The sequence below is a fragment of the Myotis nattereri genome, assembly GCF_964212035.1.
Source record: "Myotis nattereri genome assembly, chromosome: 8".
In the NCBI taxonomy this organism is placed as follows: Eukaryota; Metazoa; Chordata; class Mammalia; order Chiroptera; family Vespertilionidae; genus Myotis; species Myotis nattereri.
In genome coordinates, this window is record NC_138083.1 from 69,744,995 (window position 1) to 69,769,496 (window position 24,502).

The 24,502-nt window shown below is 55.9% G+C and overlaps 2 protein-coding genes across 3 annotated transcripts; one reads left to right on the forward strand and one right to left on the reverse strand.

Moving 5' to 3' along the window:
* Positions 1 to 1,952: 1,952 nt before the first annotated feature.
* On the reverse strand, positions 1,953 to 11,950 carry RBPJL (recombination signal binding protein for immunoglobulin kappa J region like; the record flags this gene model as incomplete). The annotated part of the gene is made up of 13 exons (XM_081096567.1): positions 1,953 to 3,154; positions 3,261 to 3,364; positions 3,496 to 3,651; positions 4,196 to 4,348; positions 4,617 to 4,726; positions 5,079 to 5,216; positions 7,042 to 7,216; positions 7,476 to 7,591; positions 7,768 to 7,838; positions 8,818 to 8,943; positions 10,626 to 10,725; positions 11,431 to 11,547; positions 11,929 to 11,950. The coding sequence occupies 13 exons, from the start codon at positions 11,948 to 11,950 to the stop codon at positions 2,875 to 2,877; spliced, it is 1,668 nt and encodes a 555-aa protein (XP_080952693.1). The 3' UTR covers positions 1,953 to 2,874.
* A 1,036-nt stretch (positions 11,951 to 12,986) lies between these two features.
* On the forward strand, positions 12,987 to 23,297 carry MATN4 (matrilin 4; the record flags this gene model as incomplete). Of its 2 annotated transcripts, XM_081097518.1 has the most annotated exons (9): positions 12,987 to 13,099; positions 13,847 to 14,416; positions 15,127 to 15,249; positions 17,583 to 17,705; positions 17,798 to 17,920; positions 19,732 to 20,145; positions 20,240 to 20,392; positions 22,751 to 22,858; positions 22,940 to 23,297. In XM_081097518.1, the coding sequence occupies 9 exons, from the start codon at positions 13,021 to 13,023 to the stop codon at positions 22,996 to 22,998; spliced, it is 1,752 nt and encodes a 583-aa protein (XP_080953644.1). In that variant the 3' UTR covers positions 22,999 to 23,297. The 2 variants fall into 2 exon arrangements, with proteins under 2 accessions (XP_080953644.1, XP_080953645.1); XM_081097519.1 differs by lacking the exons at positions 15,127 to 15,249; positions 17,583 to 17,705 and having other exon boundaries at positions 13,021 to 13,099; positions 22,751 to 22,857; positions 22,939 to 23,141.
* Positions 23,298 to 24,502: the final 1,205 nt, after the last annotated feature.

Here is a 24,502-nt window from a genome sequence, read left to right on the forward strand (position 1 = left end):
TGGGAGATTTTGGAACAAATTTTTAACCTTATTCTCACTATGTGCCCTGCCGCCTGCTTTCTGCCCCTTGTAACCCGCCCACCCCCCCGCCCCCGCTACAGCTAGAAGCAAACTAAAAGTATTAAATACTCTTAGGTAGAGAATTCAAAGAACCTCAGAGCACCAGACTTAGCATCAGTAGTATAGGATTCAAATCAGGCTCTGTCCTCAAACCTGCTCTGAGAACGTCATGGGCCTTCTCTCTCAGAGCCTCAGTTTCCCCATCTGTAAAAATGAGGAGGAAATGTGAATGGGAGCAATGTTTCTCAACCCTGGAAGGTTCGGGTCCTGAGAGCTTGAAAAAGTGAAGATTAACTTGAGGAACCCTGACAGTAGGCAAACTCAATTCTCAGGAAGGGAACAGTGCCACCTGCCGATTTCACTTTGCACTTGCAACCTCCAGATAACTGCCAATGCAGTGGAATGCAATTTGGTATTTATTGAGCCCAACTCAATAATCAAGCATTGTACTGCGCCCTCCAGGATATGCAGCGATGAGCTTTCCACTTGAAGCTCATAGTCTATAGGAGACACTTGAAATGTACATAAAGCCCTTTATTCCAAGGGGGACATGGTCCCAAGTGAGGTGTTCCACAAGGTGGAAAGCCTGAAACCAGGGCCTGCTTTATGGTCATGTGACGTGTCCAGTAAACGATAGGCCTTGTGCTTAGCAGGGCCCTGCCTTGATTTCAGGCTCTGCTGTCGCTGTCTTGAAATCCTGAATAATTTTGGCACAAGGGGCATACATTTTTTTGCACGGGGCCCTACACATTGTGTAGCCGATCCTGCCTTGGGGAAATCTTGGAGGTGGTGCCATCTGAGCTGGGTTTGGAGAACGGGGTGGTAGTGGCAGGAGAGGAAAGGAGGAAGCCTATTTTAGTGTGGAAGGAGGGGTGGAGTCAGTCCTTAGACCTTGGAAACTGGGTGATGAGGGGGAGGAGATAAAAGATGAAGGGCTATGCGAGGGGTGGGCAGGGAGGGGAGTTTGATGTTCCATGGATTCAGGCTCAGGCTAGGAGGACCTCCAAGGACAGTCCAGCAGCTGGAACTCAGGCTAGGGCTGGAGCTTTGCGGTCATCGACTTCCAGGGGGGTGTGCGGGTGAGACCAAGCGTTCTAGGGTGCCCTGGGGCAAGCTGCATGGCTGGGCCAGGGCTCTCAGGCCAACCTAGGTTCTTGGCTTCCACCATGCCTGCCTGTGGAGTGGCAGAGGAAGTCCTTGAGGGCAGGGCTGGATGGGCCCTTGAGCCCCAACTTCCTGTGTGGTGGGCTGCGAAACTCCTCTTAGCCTCCTTCGAGTGGCTTCCTGCTTCAATACCATCGCAGGCACGGAGCCCAAGCTCTCCTGAGGTGTGCACTCAAGTCGGGGACATTTCCCATTCAACTCGTGCCCTGCATTCCTTGGCCAGGATTCGCTCTCGGCGGCCACGAGGGGCCTTGAACAAGCTGCTCCTTCCCTGTGACAGGGGGTTCACCCTGCTGATCGAGGCTCTGGGGAGTCTAAAGAGCAAACCTCTTGGGAAGGGTCAGCATCTTCTTTCTCATGGGGCTTTCCATGTTCTAGGGGAGAAGTTCTGCAGGAAATGAGCCCCTCCTCAGAGTTCAAGGAAAGTTCAGGCGGGGGTGGGGGGGGAGGGAGGTGAGAACCCTGAACCAACATTTCAGACTGGTTCTCTCCGTTTGGCACCATGAGGAGCTAGTGCAGGTCGCTGGCACCTGTGATATGTGTGCCTGGTTCCAGCAGCCCGAGTCAGGACCCTGCCTGGTTCTTCTGCTTTCCTGGAGAGCACAGAACAGGCAGAGGGTGGGCAGGCTGCGCCGGGACGGCCTGTGACTTGGTCTCCGGGCCTCATGCAGAGAAGCTTCTCTGGCAGCTGGGTTACTGCCCAGTTGATCTCAGATGTGTCTGGAGTTGTCCTGGGAAAGTTTTATTGTGTCCTGTGTTCCCCTCTGTGTCTGGGGCGCATCTTTGCTTGGGGTGGGGGAGGGGTAATTCATTGCCAGAGTGGACAGGTGGCCCCCATGGCAGGCACAGGGTCAGGGCTGCTGGCTTCTTCTCTAGAAAGGGCCCACGGGACAGGCTGTCTGCTCACGGCACCGTGTTTCCTCCTGTGTCGGGGGGGGGGGGGGGGGAGTACACTGGGCACCCCTCTCCTTGTGCAGGTGGGTCATACAGATTAGAGTCTCACTTGGATTGGGGCGGGGGGTGGGGGCTGCTAGCACAGCAGAGTAACCCCTGACCCTCAGGACCGCATCTTATTGGGCCTACAAGAGAAGTGCCTGGGTGGATAGTTAAGATGGCAAGACCGTCCCAATGCCCCGGCACCTGCCCAACCACTAAAGACGTGAGCCAAAGAGGAAACACAGGCAAGGGCACTGCGCCTGCCTCCAGCCATAGGGAGTACAAGGAAGGGCAGGTCTTTGTGTTCCAGGGTAGAACCGGGGGCTCCAGGTGGCACTTGACACTCCCGACAGATCTCATACTCTGATCAGGACCCGTGCTCCCGGGTCTGTAGGCCAGGCCTGGGCGTGAGAAACGATGTGAGACACAGACAGAGAAAGACAAAGATGGAGCGACAGGGCACACAGACAGACATCTATAAAGTTACTGAGGGAGAGACAGATTGATTTAGAGAGTGAAACGGAGACGAAGGCGGGAGAGCCACACTCTGAGTGCAGGCAAAGAGCATCTTCCTAGATGTCGAAGGAGGAGCCGGCTACTCGGGGAGACCCGCAGGGCCGGTGTCAATGGCGAGAGCCGCTGCGGCTGCTGGGACTGGGCCTTCCCTCGCACCCGGCAAATTGGGCCGCGGGCCGGGCGGGGCCGCCTGGGCGCCTAGGTCTGGATGAAGAGGTGGAAGTTGGTGCGCGTGAACTCGCGGTGAATGCTCTCCAGCAGCGCGTCGGCGTCGGCGTCGGTGGCGGGCGGGGGCGCGCCCGGCGGGACGGGCCGCGCGCTGTATTCGGGGGTGTAGGTGAAGGAGAAGGCGCTGGGGTAGAAGAGGCCGTCGGCGCGCACCAGGCTCACCGCCACCGTGATGGGTGTGCGCAGCCAGCGCCAGTCGCTGCCGAAGGCGGCCACCACCGGCACCACGCACACCAGGGACCGCGGGCTCCTGGGGCGGGGCGCGGGGGGTAGGGCTGCGGTGACATCCGGGAGGGCTGATGACGAGCACCCTCCTCACCCCTTCCCGGGGCCCCAGGAGGCTCCCCCGCTCATACCTGTACATGGTCTCGGCCTCCACGTCCCCGAACCACACCTTGAGCCCCGCGTGGAAGTTCTCACCGTGGAGCTCCAGCGTGGCCACGTCACCCCCGCCACTCAGCTGGGAGAGGGGGGACCGGGAGGTGTGGGGGAAGGGGTGGCCACAGGCCTGCTGCCCTCCCTCCCAGCGCCTCATCCGCCAGCGCAGGCAGCCCGCCAGAGTCCCCTTACGCCCCCCCCCCCCCCATTCACCTCGAGGGTGCTGATGAGGGGCACCGGGGTGACCGGCTCCCGGGTGCACGCCAGGCTGGTGCTGAAGGAGAATTCCACCGACTCGGTGCCTATGATGGTCCAGCAAGAGCTGTCGTTGAGCAACGCCCTATTCGCCTCCTTGGGGCAGGGGGAGGCCTGGGCGAGGGGAGGGGCGGGAGCTCTGGTTGGCGGGGCCTGGGCTTCCGCGTTCTGGGTTCCAGCCCCAGGCGCTGCGGTTTACCTGCCCTTGGAGCTTGGACAAGGCCCCTCAGTTCTGCCAGAGTTAAATAAGTTCGCTGGGTGAACTGCCTTCTGAAGGCCTATTTTGTTAGGATTCTAGAATTCTATGTTTAACGCTGCCATGCTGTGCCCTAACATTCTACAGTTCTATGACTTACAATCTTATGATTCGAATGGACTTTGCTCAATAATACTCAATATTCTTATTTGTTGTTTTTACTTACAGTCTACAATTTTATATTCCAACCATCTATGCCTCTAATAGTCTTTGGGAAGGAGTACTGCTCAGTAATGTTATTTTTTTTACACATTCTCTGATTCTGTCTCCATAGTCTCTGGCTCTGGCATTCCCTGGGAGGAAGTAGAGCTCATTATGACGATGATGGTCTTACATGCTGTGTGTGGTTCTCTGCATTCTGACTTTCTAAGATGCTTGGTGCTGAAAATCTCTACTCCTCACCTGGAACTGCACCACCTTCTCTGTGGCAAGACACAGGTAGGTGCCGCCGCCTCCAGGAGGGCCCCCAGGAAACTGGAGTGCACACTTGTGCAGCTGGGAGATGGGCTCGTCCACGTCGAGGAGTGCACACTGTTTGGCTACTTTGCGGATGATCTACAACAAAAAGGTGGCAGGAAGTGTGACAGCCAGGTGCTTGGGTGCCGGATGCCACCCTCCCAGCCAGCTTTCTGCTACTCCAATAGCCAAGTGGGCACTGGCGGACCCCCCCCCCCCGCCCCCATGCCAGCCCTTTGCCTCTATCCAGCCCCACAAAGCCCTGAGTATCCTGGGTGAGAACTGAATAGGTGTCTTTCTGCCTCAGGCCCTCACCCTCCAGCCCTGCCCACGTGGGTCACCCTCTGGAGACTCTCCCTTCCCTTACCATTGGAGGTAGGGTGATGCCGGTGACAGTGCAGACCAGCTGCACCAGGGAGCCATAGCGGACATAGCCCTCTCGAGGTGGGAAGTCCCCCTGGGAGGACTGGTCATCAGCTGGGGGGTGAGGGGGGAAAGGGAGGAAGAGGAGGATCTCAGAGTGCCCCAAGCTTCTGCTCCAAGCCCTGCCCTTCTCACCTCTGGCTCCACCCCATTCGCAGGCGGGTCTTGTGGGTATGGTTGGAGATTCTCCTCCTGGGGGGGTCATTGGTGGCCATCCTCGCCAGTGTCTGACCCCTGGGGCGGGCTGAGTGAGGGGCTTGGGTCCTCACTGGGACCCCTGGCAAGTCTTTTTGTGTTTCAAAGCCTCAGTTCCAAGGGCGGAGCTTACCTTCCTTGAAGGGTTGTGGTGAAGATCAAAGAAGCGAATGAATGCAAGTGCCCAGCCCCTGCCCGCTGGTGTAATTACCCAGGTGGAGGGTGAAGGCAGCCCACTGGCGCGCACTGGCCACGAAGGCCCCGTCCTCCACGGAGAGGTAGCGCGTGGAGACCGTCTGGGAGCGCAGGCGGTTGAAGAGGGAGACCTTGGAGCCCGAGGATATGCACACTGAGAGGGGAGGTGGAATCAGTGCCCTGGCCTGGCTGGGTCCCTTGGACATGCCAGACACATCTGGTCTGTCCCCTGTGCCCATTTGACTCATATGCCCACCAGCCTAGACACAGTGGACATTCATATTTCACAGCTGCTTATCCAGTACCTGCCTTAGTCCTGCTTCTGCACTTGCGCCTGCTCCCTTTTGCTGCCTGGGCATCCTTCAGCTCAGTACACGGTTACCAAGTACTCACTAGGTGTGGTGGGCACTGAGCTGGGTGCTGGGCCTCAAAGGGAGAACTAGATCTAGTCTTGCTCTGGAGGAGCTCACGGTCTCAGAGGGAAAACAGGGACATAAATGTAAAATTTCAGTCTGGTGTGTAAGGATGGGGTTAAGGAGGGCTTCCTGGAGGAGGGTATACTCTCAGCTGGGGAGCATGAAGTAGGTAGAAGTGCTTGGGCGGCTGCATAAGCAGAGGCCATGTGGTGTGAAACAGCAGTCCAGTGTTTCCAGGGCTTGACATTGACCTCTTCCAGTCTCTCACATAGGAAGAGTCACAGTTTGTTTTCTGATTAGATTTTGACCACCTGGGGAGAAAGCCTTGGGTCGTCTCCCTCTCTCCCCTCACAGCGCGAGGCATACTATAGGTGCCCAGTTTACACTTAGCCCAAGTTCCCATCCACGGAATAATAGCTAAAGTTTGCTGTGGGTCAGGTACTGTTTTCAATGCTTTATAGGTATTAGTTCATTTGAACCTCTCAACAGCCCTCGGAGGTAGATGATATTATCTCTCCTGAAGAGAGCAACTTGCTGAAGGTCACTGGGCTAGCAAAGCGTAGAGCCAGGATGCAAAGCCAGGCCACCTGGCTCCAGAATCTGCCCTGCACCCATCACACTATAACACCTACTCCTCCCTGGCCCTTTCCTGATACCAAGGGTCAGCCAGAGCACTGCCTGGATCTGAGACCTCCTTCAGGGGTCTTAACAGACAGGAAGTGTGGTGTAGGAGTAAGAGCTGAGCTCCGGAGTCACATTGACACAAGTCCAAATCCTGGCTGGACCACTTCCTAGCTGGCCAATCTTGGGCAAGACACCTGGAATAGGATAGGCCCAAGTTTGTCTCAGATGAATGGATGAATGTTGCAAACCTCATTTTCCTCATCTCCAGCATGGGAACAGTGACAGTACCTACCTCACAGGGACACAGTGAGCATCCAATAGGCTGGTGCGTGGAATGTGTTCCAGGAAAGCTAACCCTCCCTCCCCGCTCCCATCGAGCGTAGTGGTGTCACTGTCATCCAGGCTTTCCCCCCTGATAGTCTCCAATCCTCCCGTACTTGGCTCCCAGGACAGTACTTGTCTCACACTGCTTCTTTGATCCTCTATGCATGCCCCTCTCCCTGCGAGACGGCGTGTTCCTCCAGACAGACACTTGCCCTTGTCTGATAGGGATCCAGCACCCAGCACAGAGCCAGGCATAGAGCAAGCCCTGAGTAAATATTTTTTAACTGAATTTCCCTTGTCGTTTTATTGTCACTTTTAATCTGTCTCTAGTTCAGTATCTGCTGGCCGTTTGAGGGCCCCCCAACTGCCCCGTCCCTAACTCGCACACTCAAGACGGGTGTCTGTCGGTCCCCTCTTCTCTCTGCCCTTGCTTCTCTAACTTATTCCCAGAGCTCAGCTGCACTGGGTCAGCTAGACCGCTCGGGTCAGACCCCGCCTCTTCCCCTCTGACCCCACCCCTACAGTCCAGGTCTCCCCCCCCCCCCAACCCCTCCCACCCATAAGATTTGAGGGCACCTCCCGGCCCCGTCTACGACCCAGCCCCGCCCCGCTCACGGTCGGTGTTTTTCAGCGACTGCTTCTTCTGTGAGGGCTTCGAGATGACCTTGATGAGGCGGCTGTGGAAGGTGCCCAGCTCCCGGCCCCCTCGGAGCACCAGCCGCAGCACCAGCCGGAAGTGCTTCCTCTTGTCTGCGTCTGAGATGTACAGGGTCTTGGCGCAACCGAATTCCTAGGGGTTCAGGGGGTGGGGCCGGCTCATCCCAGCTGTCCGCCTCGGGTGAACCTTGCTCCCCCAGTTATCTGACGTCCGCCCCGTCGGCCGTGACGGAAGCGACCTAGTCCAAGCTCTCGGTGCACCCTCCTTGCAGACCCTCGGTGTCCAGGACCCTCCCTACCTGTCGCGTGGCTTCTGCAGAGGAGATGGGCTCTCCTCCCCAAGGAAGAGGCGAGGGCGGGAGCAGGACTGGGACCCCCTCCCATGCACTCACCCTGGAGTCGGGCTGCTCCTCGAAATTTAACTTCTGCGTCTCGGCGGCGCTGCCGGATGCGCCGTCCAGTCCCATGTAACCGCAGACAGTGGGCCCCGGTTCCCCTGCTGGGTGGGCTAGAAAGGGACGCCCGCGGGCTCGGGAGGACTCCGGGTGAACTCAGGTGCCGGGCAAGCCTACTTTCCGCCGCCAGAGGGCGCGGCCAGACTGGGTCTGCGAATCGCCCGGCTCCCAATCCCTACTGCGTGGTTCCCTACCGAGGAAGGCGACCAGTCCTGGGGTCTGTCCTCACCTTGGCCCGGCACTGGCTTCACCCTCCAGCCAGGACCCGCGAGGTACACACAGGGCGGGGGGCAGAAGAACCTGCGGAGACATGTAAGCGCTGAGCTCGTGTATTATCTCCCCTGCTCTGTCTCGTAGGCATCTCAAAGGGAGCAGAAACCTGAAAGAATCCCCCTCCGCCTTTCCCACCTCCCTCCCCAGGCTCCTCCAAGACTGTGAACCCCATGAACATCCGAGCCTTCTCCACTCCACCTTTAAAACATACCCAGGACCCACTGGCTTCTTGGCACCTCCACATCTTTATTTGTAAAACCATGAGCCAACCATGTCACTCATCTTCTTAAAACCCTCCAATGGTTTAGACTCAAAGTCCTCATATAACCTGGCCCCTGCTTACCTCTCCAACTTACTTCCTACATCCCCACCCGCTTCTCAAACTGCAGCCACGGAACTTCTTTTGTACTTCAAACAGGCCGTGTTGGTACTGCCTCAGGGTTTGTGCACTTTCTGTTTCTCCTCATTGGAACACGGTTCCCCAGACTCTCTCCTGTCTGGCTCCATTTTCACATTCAAGTCTCAGATCAGACGTTAGCTTGACCTTTCTAGCAAAAGTACCCTCCCTTCTGTTTCTATCACATTGCACTATCTATTCCCTTCCAGCTTTCAGTGGGATCTTGTTCATTGACTGCGGGGGCTTTATTGTCTGTCTCTTCGACACTAGAATGAAGATGTCATGAGAGCAGGGACTGTATTTGTCTTGTTCAGCTATATGCCCAGTGCCCAGCGGTGCCCAGAGAGCCGGGCACAGGGCAAGCACTCAGTTACTAGTTGTTGAATGAAAGTATGAATGAATGGGTGAATGAGTGCATGAATGGAGACTGTAGATTCCCAGGGAGGTTCTGCTAAGACCAAAGTGGGGACTATTGGTGGCTGAAGGAAAAGGCCCATGATCAGCCAATAGCTGAGCCCCAGTCCTCCTCAGGTTCCAAAAGTGCTTCACAGGAGGTGCGCACAGGGCCAAATGCCAAAGTGAGCTGGGAGGGGCGGATGAGGCACCTACCGCTTCTCATTTCCGTATGATTTCTGGGCCACCTTGGCGTGCAGGATCCGCACCGTCTGCTCGCACTGCAGCTGCAAGCACCGGCGTACGCCTTCCCTCAGGACAGTGGTGCGCTCGGGGGATGCCCTGGGAGGCCACGGCAGGGAGCAGCAAAGGGTGAGGTGGCATGGAGTTCGAAGCGCACGCACGTTGAATGAAATAAGTTCTAGTGGTGGCCACTCGTGGGCGCATGCAAGTCGTGAGCTAAATATTTGGGCTGCGCGGTTCTCAGTGAGGCTTGCAGGGAGCCCACCGGGACCACCCAGGCACCACTCTGCTGGGCTGGCTCCACGCCTGGAGCATTGCGGAGATGGCCCAGCAGCACAAAGACCCAACTTGTGTTGGCCTTGGGGTGGAGGCAGACTGTGTGAGGGCGCCTGGCTCTCCCTGCACCCTGAGGGGACCCACCCAGGGAAGTCTTGATGCCAGGGGACAGTAGCCTTTGCTGGACCCAGGGAGCAGAGCGCTCTCTTGCCTGCTGGCAGACACCTGCAAAGGCTGAAGGGCCCCAACCCGTGTTCCCAGTATCCTGGGATTGGGGGAGGAGAGCATTTCCATTTTTCCCTGGTCAGAATAACCCTCCCTCCTTCCTCCGCAGAGCAGAGGCCTGTTACTGTCTCAGTTGTACTTTTCCTTGATTGCAGGGCCTCCATTGCCATGTGGAGGGGGCCAGGCTGAGCCTAGGGCCTGATGGCTTCTCAGCCTGCAAGTTCTAATGGGTGAGGGTGGGTGAGGGTGGGTGGAGGTGGATGAGGGTAGGTGAGGGTGGGTGAAGGTGGGTGAAGGTGTGTGAGGGTAGGTGAGGGTGGATGAGGGTGGGTGAGGGTGGGTGAGGGTGGGTGGGTGAGGGTGGGTGAGGGTGGGTGAGAGTGGATGAGGGTGGGTGAGGGTGGATGAGGGTGGGTGAGGGGGGGGTGTGGGTGGGTGAGGGTGGGTGGAGGTGGATGAGGGTAGGTGAGGGTGGGTGAAGGTGGGTGAAGGTGTGTGAGGGTAGGTGAGGGTGGATGAGGGTGGGTGAGGGTGGGTGAGGGTGGGTGGGTGAGGGTAGGTGAGGGTGGGTGAGAGTGGATGAGGGTGGGTGAGGGTGGGTGAGGGTGGGGGGGTGTGGGTGGGTGTGGGTGGGTGAGGGTGGGTGGGTGTGGGTGGGTGAGGGTGGGTGAGGGTGGGTGGGCCCAAGACTTAAGAAATTGCAGAGAACGTGTGACGGAGTCCGTGGTGGCAGAGATTTGAGGGACGACCAGTGAGGCCGGGCAGAGCCATGAACCAAGGCTGTTCGGAACCCTTTGCCCTCTTCGCAGGACCCGCGTCCAGGGCCTCTCCTCACCCCTGGAGGGGGCAGCGGAGGGCAAGAGCCGGCCGCGCCCTCGGAAGCGGGGCCAGGCAAATGGCGGCCCGGCCAAGCCCCGCTCCACCCTTGGGGCTCCCCCGGGGAAGTGGCCCGAGGCCTCCAACGCATTCCGGCTGCGGAGGGGCGGCCGCCCAGCCTCCCGCGGCACCGAATTCCGGGCCTGCGGGCCGCGTCGGCGGCTCCCTCGGGGGCTGGAGCCGGGGGCGCCGCTCAGGCCCCGCCCCGCCCTCGGAGCGAGGGGATCGCCCTGCCAGTGGGAGGGTCGCAGCCCGCGCTCCCCTCCCCACCCGCCGCCCGGGTTAAATGCGCCGCCGCCGGCGCCCGCGGCAGCTGCCTGGCTGTCCCCGCCTCGGGCACGCCGCCCGCGCCCTACCTGCTCCAGCCGCCCGCGCCCTACCTGCTCCAGCCGCCCGCGCCCTACCTGCTCCAGCCGCCCGCGAGGCCCCGCCCGTCGGCTCCGCTCTGCGGCCGCGCCTCCGAGTCGTCTCGCAGGTTCAGGTGAGTCAGAGGGCCTGGGGGTTCTGCGGGGAGCAGGCCACCAGCCCGACCAGGCGACCGCTCTCAGCCGCGGCTGCACCCCTATTGTGTCCGCCCTTGACCCGCAGTGCCCTTCCCACCTCCGTGGGGCCCTTTCCAAGTTGAGTCCACACCAGCAAGTCCACCAAAAAGGGAGGGGACGTTTCCCCTACTCTCCTCCCCTCGGGAACCTCCTGGAACCTCCTCAAGGTGCTCGCCCTTCAGCCAGCTCTTGAGGAATTATTCACAGCACTCCTCCCCCTGGAGCCCGCTCTCCCCACCCGAAAGGCATCTCCAAATCGTTCATTTTAACGCAGGACTCAGTCACCCCTCCAAGGAGCTCTGGGTTCTAGCTCAGCCTTGTCCCCACGTTGCTGTGTGGCTTTGGGAGAGACACCAGTGTCTCTGGACCTAGTTCCTTCCTTTGTGGAAGGAGGGGGTTGGAAAGGTGATGAACTTGGAGGCAGCGCTGTTTTGATTTTCTAGGGCTCCTGGGTCACAGTAGGATGCCAGGTGAGGTGTTTGCTCACGCCAAGAGCAGGATAAGGGCGGCCTGAATCGAGACTGGGGGGCCTGGAGGCTTCTGAAAGTAGGAAAGGATGGGAGGTGGCTCTTGTGCCTTTAAAACGCCCCTGCTCTGGGGGGTGGGGAGGCGGGATGCTGGCCTCAGCTGTGGCCCAAGCTAGAGGAAGCATTCCACGCTTTCCCACCTCCAGCAGCTGGCACATCTGGCTTAGTCACCCTCCGTGACGGTCTCTGCCAGACGGATTTTTGTTCCTCCACCGGCCTGAAGGCGGAGGCGGAGAGGATCCGGGACGGGAAGCCGCCTGGAGTGAGCGGCGGCACCGACCTTGCTCAGAATAGGCCCATTCACGGACTGGGGGAAGGGGCGGGGCTGCGGTTGGGTTAGGGGCGGCTGGCCCCCCTACCAAGAGACAGCAATAGAAAAATGGCCAACGCAGCCTCAGCGGGGGCGCGGGAGAGGGTACAGAGCAGAGGGAGTGAATGCAAAGAAAAGAGGTCCGGTGGCTCCTAGACACCAGGTTGCCAGGCAACTCAAAAGGAAGAAGGGGAACAAGGAGTCCCAGGTTCCTTTGCAGCTCCGCGGGCAGCCTTCTTGGGCCTCATTTTCCCCATCTGTACAATGGGAGTCTTTCTCGTGATGCTCGAGGGGCCTCGTGAAGGGCCTCGGGAGGGTAAACGCTCACCTGCTGCCCCCACAGGGTCCATGGCCGCGTTCTGCTCCCTCACAGCCCTCTGGGTGCGCCCCGTGCCGCCGCCCTCAGAACCCTGCGCGCTCCTGCTCCCCGGCACTCATGCCGGATATAGCCTACCCCCGCCTTATCTCAAGGCCCCGGGCTCCCGGCCCGCTGTTTGCTCTGGGCAGGGGCACCTGCGGGGCAGATGTGGGCTTCCCACGGCCACCGAGCCAACGAAGCCAGGCCCGGGAGGCGCCCCCTGGCGGCTTCTCCTGAGAGCTGGAGGGGAGTCAGGCACTAAGCCTGGAGTTCAAGTGCGCGGTGGGTTCTGGCCACGCAGTGCCCGCCCCTTACTCTCAACCCGAGCGCTCAGCGCTCCCGGAGGCCTGCGGTGGCGCGGTGTGTGGCTGAGTGTGTGAGCGTGTGTGTGTGTGTGTGTGTGTGTGTGTGTGCGTGATTGTGCGTGTGAGCGTGTGTGTGTGTGAGCGAGATTGTGTGTGCGCGCGCGCGCGCGTGTGATTGTGTGTATGAGTATGTGTGTGAGCGTGTGTGTGTGTGAGAGTGTGTGTGTGGTGTGTGTGTGTGTGAAGGACAGCCACACAGAGGCGCCTTGTACAGGGATGGGAAGGGGACCCGCGGGGGGAATGGCTTCCTTCTGCAGAGGTTTTCCTCCCCGGGAAGCGAGGGCGTGCGTGGAACAGTCGCTACCAGTCCCCTGGGTGTAGGATTGTCTCCCGGCGCAGCCACTTTCTTGTGAGACTTTGGGTTCCGGCGCTCAAATTCTTTGAGCCTGTTTCCTAATCTGTACAATGGAACAGAAACAGCGTGTCTCATAGAATTGTTGAGAGGGCTACATGCCACAATGCGTGAGAAGCGGTTAACATTGTGCCTGGCACAAGGAATTCAGCAATCTCACTGTAACGAAAATTAATTATTGTGAAAAGATACACGAAAGTAGAGAGATTAGTAAAATAAACCCAGGACCCTCCTACGCCTCCAAGTGCCCCTCACCCAGAATGAGGGTTCTGCAGATACTATTGTTTTGCCATTTCCTTTCCCCCCTCCAGGCTCTGACACCCCGTTTCCTGTCCCCCAAGTGCCATGAGGGGCCTCCCATGCTCACCACTGCCCATATTGCTGCTCCTTCTCCAGCCCTGGGAAACCCAGCTCCAGTTCCAAGGTGAGCAGGGGCCCAGTCCTGACAGCGAGGGGAGAGGGACAGAAGCAGGTTTTCTGTCTGCAGCCAGCTAGGCCTGCTGGGAGAGAAAAGCCAGACTTTGGAGCGCCCCCACCCGCACCCCCACCCCTCCCACACACAGCAGGCTGGGTTTGAATTCACCCTTTCACCTCTCTGGGCCTCAGTCTCCTCATCTGTAGGATGCGGCTTAGAGATAACAAGATGGGGCTCATGCAGAATGCCCATTTGGTGTTAAATTTTTCAGAGCTAATTGAAAAAAATCAAGAGATTTCACATAAAAATCCGTATTTGGGACTTCCCTTTAAAAATCCGAAGATCTGCTAACACGGATCTGCATGGCTGCATGCAATTTTGGCTGCAGCTGCCCACTCTAGGAGGGATACGGGCTCTCTGGGTGCCCGCCATCCTACCCCACCGGCTCACTCATTTATGTTGCCCGCCTGGCTCCTACAGGCATTTGAGTTGCGACGTTCCCTCTCCCTCTCCCAAAGCGGTAATGCCTCCTCGAAATGGCCCTCAGAGCTGTGGGATAGAGGACTGGTGAAATCTCCCAGCCCAGGCCCTCACACATGCTGGGCGAGTGAAGGCATCTACCGTGCAGTTGCCAGGGTAGTTAAGTGTGGGCGCTGTTATGCAGGGAGGGTGCCATTCCGCCCTGGTTTTCCCTGGGGATCTCCTCGGAAAGGAGGCTTCGCTGACCTAGGAAAGTCCTTCCTGGTCTCCTCGCAGGTCCCAGGTGCCGCACTGGACCCCTGGACTTGGTGTTTGTGATTGACAGCTCGCGCAGCGTGCGTCCCTTCGAGTTCGAGACCATGCGGCAGTTCCTGGTGGGCCTCCTCCGCCGCTTGGACGTGGGGCCCAACGCCACGCGCGTCGGCGTGATCCAGTATTCGAGTCAAGTGCAGAGCGTCTTCCGGCTCGGAGCCTTCTCGCGCCTCGAGGACATGGAGCGCGCCATCCGCGCTTTGGTGCCCCTGGCGCAGGGCACCATGACGGGGCTGGCCATCCAATACGCCATGAATGTGGCCTTCAGCGTGGCCGAAGGCGCGCGCCCGCTGGAGGCGCGCGTGCCGCGAGTCGCTGTGATCGTGACCGACGGGCGGCCCCAGGATCGGGTGGCGGAGGTGGCGGCGCAGGCGCGCGCCCGCGGCATCGAGATCTATGCGGTGGGGGTGCAGCGCGCCGACGTGGGCTCCCTGCGCGCCATGGCCTCGCCCCCTCTGGACGAGCACGTCTTCCTGGTCGAGTCCTTCGACCTGATCCAGGAGTTTGGCCTGCAGTTCCAGGGCCGGCTGTGTGGTGAGTTGCGGAGCGCTGGAGCGAGGCTCAATGTGCCTCCATTCCCATTCCTGCCCCAGTGCACCCCCCCCCCCCCCACCAGGCGGGGCCCCGCCCACCAGAGAGCGGAGGCGCCCGAGGCCTCACGCAGCCGCGCAGCCACGCTGTGTCACAGGCCAGCTCTGGCCACTCTTGCTTCGGCTTCACCCACCAGGAGCCACGTTTGGCGCTCTCTCCAAGTAGGATGAGCTGTGGTTTACCACAGGCTTCGTGTCCAACTCCAACACCGCCCCTCAACACTGGAAGCGCCGCCCCTCAAAGATGAGGGCCCAGGACCCACTCCAAAGAGTCATGTCTCGCCCACACAGGCATGGCCCCGCCTTCTCGCACCTTAGCTCCTCCCCCAAGCTGATAGAGCTGTTTGCGTCACACCTGGGTGACTCCGCCCACCTGGATTCAGCGCCTCTCCGCCTCTACCAGCATAGTCCTGCCCCAGCCCGTTACACAGATAGCCCAGCCTCCCTCTTCTGAGCCTATTCACAGGGGCTGTGAACAGGCCCTGTTCTTTCCCGAAGCCTTCCTTCCCACTCAGATCGGCCCTTCTCGAGTGAATCATATCCCACCTAAGTCCAAACCTGATCATGGTTCCTGCCTTTGACCCCGCCCAGCGGTCTCCTGTTGGAGGGTTCTGCCCATCTGTCCCCTGCTGTTCTACTCTTGTGTGTCCTCAGGAAAGAACCTGTGTGCTGAGGGGGGACACGGCTGCCAGCACCAATGTGTCAGTTCCCCTGGCACCTTCCACTGCACCTGCAACCCCGGCTACCAGCTAGCTGCAGATCACAAGGGCTGTTTGGGTGAGAACTATTCCGGCCCTGCCATCCTGAGCCTTCCGAGCGCCCCCTGCCCTCACTCCCCAATTGCCCCAGCATCAGCGCAATGCGTTTGGAAAGGTCTTTGAGTCTGTAGGCTGACGCTCTATCCACTGAGCCAAACCGGTCAGGGCTTGGAAAGGTCTTTGGAAGTAAAGTCCGGCTCCCTCGCTTTATAGGTCTGAGAAAGGGAAGGCATGCCTGGAGCCACACAAGTCCTTGATGTGACCACAGCTAGGAACCGTGACCCCGCAATTAAGCGTGCTTTCTGCATCCTCCCGTCTCCTGCCTGGCTCCAATACACCCCCCAAGTGTGTTTGTGTCTTCTCACAGGCACGTCTTTACAGTTTCTGTAACTTAGACACTGTTGGAGTCTTCCCTTATGGTCGCCATACACCACCTCCCCTGCCACGTACATGCTGTCATTTCCTGCTTCTGCATGTCCCCTGGGCTGCTCACCTGGGCTCTCCTCCTGCTCCTCCCTGCACCTGCAAATCTTTCAAGGCCGGGTTCTTTACTTTTGCCTCCGGAAAAGCCACGACACACAATGCCTTTGCTTGTACAATTGGGACTTTCCTTTTCATGTGTATCTGTGTCCACTCCTTTCATCTTAATGACAGATACCATGTGCTGAGTGCCAAGTTAATATCAGACATTGTGCTTGGAGCACTGCATACATTATCTCCCACCCTCACCACAACCTGGAAAATGAGGTCATGTGATCCCCATAATGTCCGCTGGGGGTTTCTTGTTTCTAGAACTTTGACAAAACTGGTTTGAAACCCCATGTGATGACCCATGAACATCCCAACCCCTCCCCACCCCAGATCTCCGGGAATTCCCCAAGTGCTTACATTCTGTGGCCCCCTCTCACTCTGAGCTTCTGCAGAATTCAATCAGTTTTTGGATCCTCTCTCAATTTCTCAACCCCACACATGCTGTCCTTGTTCCATGCGCATAAATCAGCCTCTTCCTTGGTTCACACACTTGTGCACACAACAACATGTGTGTGTACTTGTAAGTGTGTGTGCATATGCCCATTTCACTAAAGATGGGGTGGACACAGGTGTGAATTACATCTCAGTAAAGCCAAACATACCAGTACACACACCAAAGGAAACATCCTTTTTCAAAAATCTTTATTGCTGAAAGTATTACAGATGTCCCCTGAAACATCCATTTTATAAATAATTGAATACTAAGCACCCTTGACCCTGAAAGCCCTCGGTCACCCACTGCAAGGGATTTTTTTACTGGCATTCTCAACCCACACAGCCACCCATCTTCACACGATTTATCTTGTTCTTCTTCCTCTCTCCACTTCCCCCTCTTTTCTAGAAACCCCAAACTCGCACTTTTTTTTTTATGCAGGATAACTCACCTCTCTCCAGCCCTTATTCCTCAGTGCAGCGCCAGGCCATCTTTGCACATCTAAGCCATCAAGATACGCAGCAGGGCAATAGCTCACCTTCCCCAGAAGGAAGTTGGAAAAAGCAATGGCTCTCTTCCATTGTTTCCTCATTTTGCAGGTGGGGAAATGGAGGCTCAGATGGGTGAAGTGGCAGGATCTAGTCCTCCCGCATTAGTCAGTGAGCATCTTCAGGGAAGGGGCCCTGTCTTCCACAGCTGTGGATTCTCGGTCTTAATCCTGGCTTAGTAAGGCACACTCCGGGATGCATCTGGGTCTTGAGCTGGTAGGGCCACCTGGCCCAGAGCAAGGAGGCCTGTGCATATAGGAATCACAGATGCCTGGTTACCACCCCAGGTTAATTAAATCAGGATAGTTGGGAATTGCAGTACAGGCATCAGAGAAGTAGGGAAAAGGATAGAGAGATAGAAACATCAATGATGAGAGAGAATCATTGATCAGCTGCCTCCTGCACATCCCACACTGGAAATCAAGCCTGCAACCTGGGCATGTGCCCTGACCATGAATCGACCTCCTGGTTCATAGGGGGACACTCAGCCACTGAGCCGTGCCAGCTGGTTGGGGCGTGGGTATTTTTTAAAAGCTGTGCTGTCAGGGCTGAGAAGTGCAGCCCCCAAAATATATGCCAGCCTCCCCTCTTCCTCAGCCATTGACCTGTGCACTGAAGAAACGCATGGCTGTGAGCACCACTGTGTCAGTTCCCCAGGTTCCTATTTCTGTTGACTCAGAGCTGGCTTTGTACTCCAGCAGGACCAGAGGAGCTGCAGGGTTGAGCAACACCCCCCCCCCCCCCCCCGCCTGCCCCCCTCACACACATTAGTACCCTGGATTGAGGTCTCTAATGGCTCCAATCAGAAGCGATATCTTACTGCCTTTCCCTTCCCACCAGTCATTGATCACTGCAGCTTTGGGAACCACAGCTGCCAGCATGAGTGTGTTAGCACCCTTGGTGGGCCAAGGTGCCGCTGCAGAGAAGGCCACGAGTTGCTACCTGATGGGAGGAGCTGTCATGGTGAGGAGGGGTCTCCTGGCTTGTGCAGAGGGGCAAAAGGTCTTAGCTAGTGGAGTCCACCCTGACTTATCCCGACCTTTCTCTCCTTCCAGCTCGGGACCTTTGCAATGGCATAGACCATGGGTGTGAGTTCCAGTGTGTGAGTGACGGCCTCACCTACCGCTGCCTGTGCCCTGATGGACGGCAACTCCAGGCAGATGGCAAGAGCTGCAACCGTGAGTTATGGGTGGGAGGGGACACTGTCTGTCCCTGCCCCACTGCTCACGTTCTGAGCACCCTTGACTTTGGTGTGGGTGTGGTGTGAATGTGTGAGTGTAGGTGGTGGTGATGGCATTGGAGGGTGTGCCATGCTCTGCCTCTATCTCTTTCTCTTCAATTCTTTACCCTGTTGCCAATATATTCTTATTGATTTTAGAAAGAGTGATAGAAACATCAATGATGAGAGAGAATTATTGATTGGCTGCCTCCTGCACGCCCTGTACTAGGGATCGAGCCCACAATCCAGGCATGTGCCCTGACTAGGAATGGAATGGTGACCTCCTGGTTCATCGATCGACCCTCAACCACTGAGCAACACTGGCCGGCCAAGGTTAATTTTTAAAAAATACATACATGGGTGGGCAAAAGTAAGATTACAGTTGTGAGTACGTGAAACACAAAGTTTATTCTTGTATTATTATTTGTTGATTATTGTATTATTTTCCATACAAACAACTATAACCTACTTTTGCCCACTCCTGTATTTGATCACATTCTTCCCTCGCTCAAAAGCCATCTGTGGCTCACCAGTGCCTACAGAATAAAGATCAAATGCCTTACCCCTGAGTTTTTCAAATGGGAGGTACAACCACATTTGTGGATAATGAAATCAAATTAGGGAGTTACAACCAGTATTAACATGAAAGAAAGAAAAAATAGAATTTACAGCATGTAGAAAGAATAAATATTTCATGAAACGTAATTTTAATTGAGCATATGTAGTACATCATGATTTATTATTATGGTTGTTGTTGTTTTTACTGTGGGTTGTGGTCACATTTTTGAAACGATTTCCTTAGCTCATCACAGTCTAGCTTCAGCCAACCCCATAAACCTGTCTCCTGCCACATTTGAACACTTTAGCCAGACTGGCCTGTCTATCCCCAAATATGTCAAGAACTTCCATGCCTGGGCATATTCTGCCCCCGCCATCTAGAATGTCCCTCCATGCCTTGGAGAAGTCCCACTCTTCTTTGAAGACCAAGTCAACTGTCACCACCTCCATGCAGCCTTCCTCACCAAGTCCAGGAAGAATGAATTATTCTTACCTCAGGCTCTCTGCTGTTACATAGGGCACGTCTGACTGCTCTGCTCTGTCCTAATTTCCTTATGGACCAGGATTATGTTACATTTATTATTGAAATACCTTCAAGACTAGCAAAGTCCCTGGCTCAGAACAGGGGAGTCAACATTGCAGAGTGCTTAGGAGCATGGGTTTGGGGCCAGACAGATCTAGTTTCAAACTCTGGCTATGGAATCCAGAGCAAAACACTTTATACTTCAGAACCTCGAGTTACAGAAAATGGGGATAATCCCCAAGGTTATTGGGAAGATTGAGAAACAACATATAAAGCTCCTAGCCCAGTGCCTGACACACAGTAAGCATCGTCATGTACGATGTCAAATAATAATGTTTTTGTTTTTATTTTGTATTGTTAATACTGGTAAAGTGTTTAGGATTCTGTCTGGTACATAGCAGATGATCAATAAAGACTAACGATTGTAGTTGTGGGTATTATTATTATTATTGTTATTGTTAAGATGCTTTTAGCATATTGCCTGGTTTGTTGTGCTCAGCGCTCAGTAAATGGCAAAGGTTGTAACGATGCTGATAATTATAATAACCATACATCATGCCAGTGCCTGGCCCCGGAAGGCCCTCACACATGGTGTCTGTTATAGAATGAATGAGTGACGAGCTGGGTAGATGGCTGCTGCCAGCCAAGATTCTGGTCTCTCCATCCAAGACCTTCTCCTCACTGCCTAGGGTGCCGGGAGGGCCACGTGGATCTGGTTCTGCTGGTCGATGGCTCCAAGAGCGTGCGTCCTCAGAACTTCGAGCTGGTGAAGCGTTTTGTGAACCAGATCGTGGACTTCCTGGACGTGTCCCCCGAGGGCACGCGTGTGGGGATGGTGCAGTTCTCCAGCCGAGTGCGCACAGAGTTCCCTCTGGGCCGCTATGGCACCGCGGCTGAGGTGAAGCAGGCGGTCCTGGCTGTGGAGTACATGGAGCGCGGTACCATGACTGGGCTGGCGCTGCGCCACATGGTGGAACACAGCTTCTCCGAGGCGCAGGGCGCGCGGCCCCGCGTCCTCAATGTACCTCGCGTGGGCCTGGTCTTCACCGATGGCCGCTCCCAGGATGACATCTCAGTGTGGGCTGCGCGCGCCAAGGAGGAAGGTGGGCTTGGCGCGAGGCGCGCTGGCGTGTGGTTGGGTTGGACGCGGGGAGGTGACTTTCCTGAGGTCTAGGGCGCCCCCTGTACCCTCCGTAGGCATCGTCATGTACGCCGTGGGCGTGGGCAAGGCGGTGGAGGAGGAGCTGCGCGAGATCGCCTCCGAGCCCGCAGAGCTGCACGTGTCCTACTCCCCTGACTTCAGCACCATGACGCACCTGCTGGAGAACCTCAAAGGCAGCATCTGCCCGGGTGAGCACGTCTGGCTCGGCCCCTCCCCTTCTCTCTTTGCCTAACCTCTGATATCTCCCCTTACTGTTCACCCCCATCTCCTCCTAGAGTTACAGCCAGGGCGTGGGCCTCACTAGACAGAGCCTCTTTACTCGAAGTGTGGCCCGGGACCAGCAGCAGGGCCCTCGCTGGGGAGCTTGTTAGAACAGCATTTCCAACTCTCTCCAGGCCAAATGAATTAGATTTTGCACTTGAACCAAATGCGTTTGTAGGTATGTTAAAGTTTAAGAAGCACTAGACTAGGCTAGACCTGTCCCCCAAACTAGTGGGTGTTCAGAATGATTGGGGCAAATTTCTCAGAGGAATGCCAACCGGCGTTTCTATAGTTCATTAACTTGGAATTCAATTCTACAGACTTGGCAAAGTGGCAGGACGGAGTGTTTCAAGTACACAAAGCTATGTATTTTCGTTTGAACAATGTAGCCCATAAATGCAATCTGTACTTCATGGTGTTCAGCTGAAAAAATGCTGTGAAGGAGGAGAAGAGAGCTGTTGAACCTTGTGAACTGTACTTTAGAGGCTATACAGGAGATTTTGGGGGTAGCTTTTACCATAGAGTCTTTAGACTCTAACCCAGGCCTAAGATGTGACTCTTCTTTCAGATTTCCAGGCCCTACCTCCAGAGCGAGGTTCAGGAGAGCTAGGCTGGGCCTAGGGAATCTCTCTCTCTCTCTCTCTCTCTCTCTCTCTCTCTCTCTCACACACACACACACAGAACTGCATGGGTCCACTTATATGTGGATAAAATGTATGCCTGTAAGTAGACTCGCTCAGTTCAAATCCATGTTGTTCATAGGTCAACGAATCCGCATATGCAGAGGGCTGACTTAAGTGATCTGCAGATTTTCAACTATGCAGTGGGTCAGAGTTTCTAATCCTTGCTTTGTTCAAGGGTCAGCTGTATAGACATACATATAGGTGGATACATACGTATATGTGTGTATGTGTATGTATATGCATATACACATGCATACATACACCCCCAGGCTAATTCTAATAATTAGCCAGCACATTGGGGAGGCACCGGATAGCTGCTCCTTCAGGGCCCTTCCTGTCCTGGCTCTCATGTCCCACACAGTGTGACATTGGAGAAGACACTTAATCCCCACCCATACCTCAACTTCCCTTATGTAACAGGGGAGGGTGCTGGCTACCCAAGGTTGCCTCCAGCTCTAGAATCCTAAGAGAAATCTGGGATCTGGAGTTGAGGCCCTTCACCAATTGGCTGTATGACTCTGGGCAGATCCTTCCCACCCCACCTGGATTTCCTCATCTGCAAAGTTAGGAGTCTTTGTGGGACAGTCACCAAGGCCATTAATGGATGACATACAGCAGTTTGCTAAGGATGCATACAAGACTAAGAAGTAACCTTTAAAATCATAACAGCAATTCTTTATTGGAGGCCCAGGCATTGTGCTGTCATTAAAAATGCCACATGTTTACAGAACGTCAATGAATCCAAGGTACCATCCGTTGTCAAATTCACCATTATTTTCTATGTAGCTAAGAAAAATGGGGGCCAAATTTAATTATAAGGCACTTATTGCGTCAGACTCACCTAGAGGTTCAGTTAAAACACAGATTGCTGGGCTCCCACTGCAGTGTTTCTGAGCCAGGTAGAGCCTGATAATTTGCATTTCTAATAAATTCCCAGATGACGCTGATGCTTCCTCTCCCCAGACACTTGGAGAACCGCTGGTCTAGTTGAAATACTCTGTCAGGTATTTACTGTGTCAGGCAGTGCTCTGGATCTGCGCTCCCAATAAGGTAGCCACCAGGGACATGTGCCCACTTAATTTAAATTAATTACAATTAAAGTAAAAAATTAGTTCTGTAGTCACACAAAGCCATATTTCAGGTGTTAAATAGCCACACGTGGCTTGTGGCCACCACACAGGACAGGGCAGATATGGAACATGTCATCGCTGCATAAAGTTTCACTTGGAGAGTGCGGCTGTGAACTCTTGCCGCTATTTTATTTTAACAAGATCTCCGGGTGATTCTGAGCATCGAGTTTTGAGAAACACTCTTCTAAGGTGTGTATACACACACACAAATGATAGAATCCTCAGTACCAGCGAATGAATAGATTTTCTCGTATCCCTTTTTACAGATGGGGAAACGAGGCTTAGAAAGGTTGAGTGAGGTTTCCAATATCTCACAGCTACTAGTATGTAGCTGGACTCATCCCAGGTCTGTTTGAACCCAAGGCCCATACACTCAGCCACAGGCTGGGTGGAGGCAGAGCACAGGGCCTTGGCCAGGGACCCCTGGTCCTGCAGATTCTCATTCCCCTGACTCTCTGTCCCTGGCTGGCAGAGGAGGGCATCAGCGCCGGGACAGAGCTTCGGAGTCCCTGTGAGTGCGAAAGCCTCGTGGAGTTCCAGGGCCGCACGCTGGGGGCGCTCGAGAGTCTTACTCAGAACCATATCCTTTGAGTTGGGGGCGCCGGCTGGAGTGAAGGGGACGGGACCCCCTCGATCCCCGCGGGTTTCCTTAACCGTTCACTCGCCCAGCTGACGGCGCGCCTGGAGGATCTGGAGAACCAGCTGGCCACCCATATGTGAGGCCCGCGGTGGCCCGGACCGGGCAGGGGTGAGGCCCCAAGGACAATGCCCCCTCTTGAGCCATCGGGGCGCCAGGGCGGGACTGAGCCTGAGCCCCTTGGGCTCGGACTGTCGGGGACCAGGGGCTGGCGGGTTCCCAGCGCTGAGCTGGCCTCGCCGGGATCACAAGCCTGACTGCGGAGGCCGGGGACGCGTGCTGGGTCCGCACGCTCTGCCGCTTGCTTCTCTGCTCTCAGTTCTTTGTTGGATTTCTTTTTTTGTTTGCTTGTTTTCTTTTTCTTAAAAAAAAAAAAAATCTGGTTTCCTCGGGGTCGGTTTGTGGGTCTTGCTACGCCGCCAGGGGGAGGGGAGGCCAGACGGAGCGCGCTCCTGCGGCGCCCGAGTGGCGTCTCCTCCGAGAAAGGCGCATTGTGCGGGGGTCGGGCTGGGGGGCAGGGGCCTGGGCACCGCTTCCCCCTCCTTGTTTATTCAGCCAGAACAGACGGCTCCTTCTGCCGGCTGCGGGAAGGGAGGGGGCTCCAGGGGAACCCCTGGGGTCTGCGCAAGTCTGCGCCCCCTCCATTCCGCTGCGGGTCAAACGCTTCGCTCTCTGGCCATACCTATCTCGTGGTGCCCCCAAACCTGACGGAAAAGCTGTTGGAACTGGGCGGGGAGTTGGCGAGGAAGCAGGAGGCAGTAACTGAGCCCCTAAATGGACGGGGTGGGGGCGGAGAGGTGAGTTTCGCCTGGATTTCATCTCCCTCCTGCATTAGGTAGGAAGAAGAGAGGGTATCAGCCAGGACCTCGGCGCAGAGCAGGCCTCTGCCTGCCCAGCCTGTGCCCCCACACTCTCTGCCTCTGCTCCTTAAACAAACAAACAAACAAACAAACCACAAAAACAACAACCCTAAAACCAGCCCTCTGTGGTACAGAGCACAGACCAGTACCATTTTCCAAGTGCATGTAAGAAAACGCAAAGATTAAAATGCTTCCAGTCCTAGAGTGATTGTGCGCAAATTACTCCTTGTTCCCATGTCTGTCAATGGGATTGAAATTGTTACCCCCAAGAGTGATGGTGAGAACTGAGGAAATATTCTAAGGCGCCTGGCACAATGAATGCCTCTCAATCAATGGTAGCTATTAATTATTCTTATAATGTCAGCTAACGCGTTTAGTCCTGAGCACTATTCTAAGTGATTTGCAGGTACTGGCATTTTATCCTCACAAAAACCTTGTGAGGTAGGAATTATTGCCTTTATCACCCCCATTTTGCAGACCTTCCAGCCAAGCCTTACCCTGTGGCTGGAATTTCGGTAGGATTTCCAGCCAAGGAGGATTTCACAGGTGAATGAAGCATGAACGTGTGTGGTTAGGAGTGACTGGAGTATGTGGGGACGGAATAATTGATGACTGAGATCTTACATGGACTTGAGGGGCTAAAGTGCTAAACCACAGCGCCTGACTTAGGACTTTATCTGCCCCAAACCTTTATTTTACAGTTGGGGGACCAGGCCTAGAGGGCAGA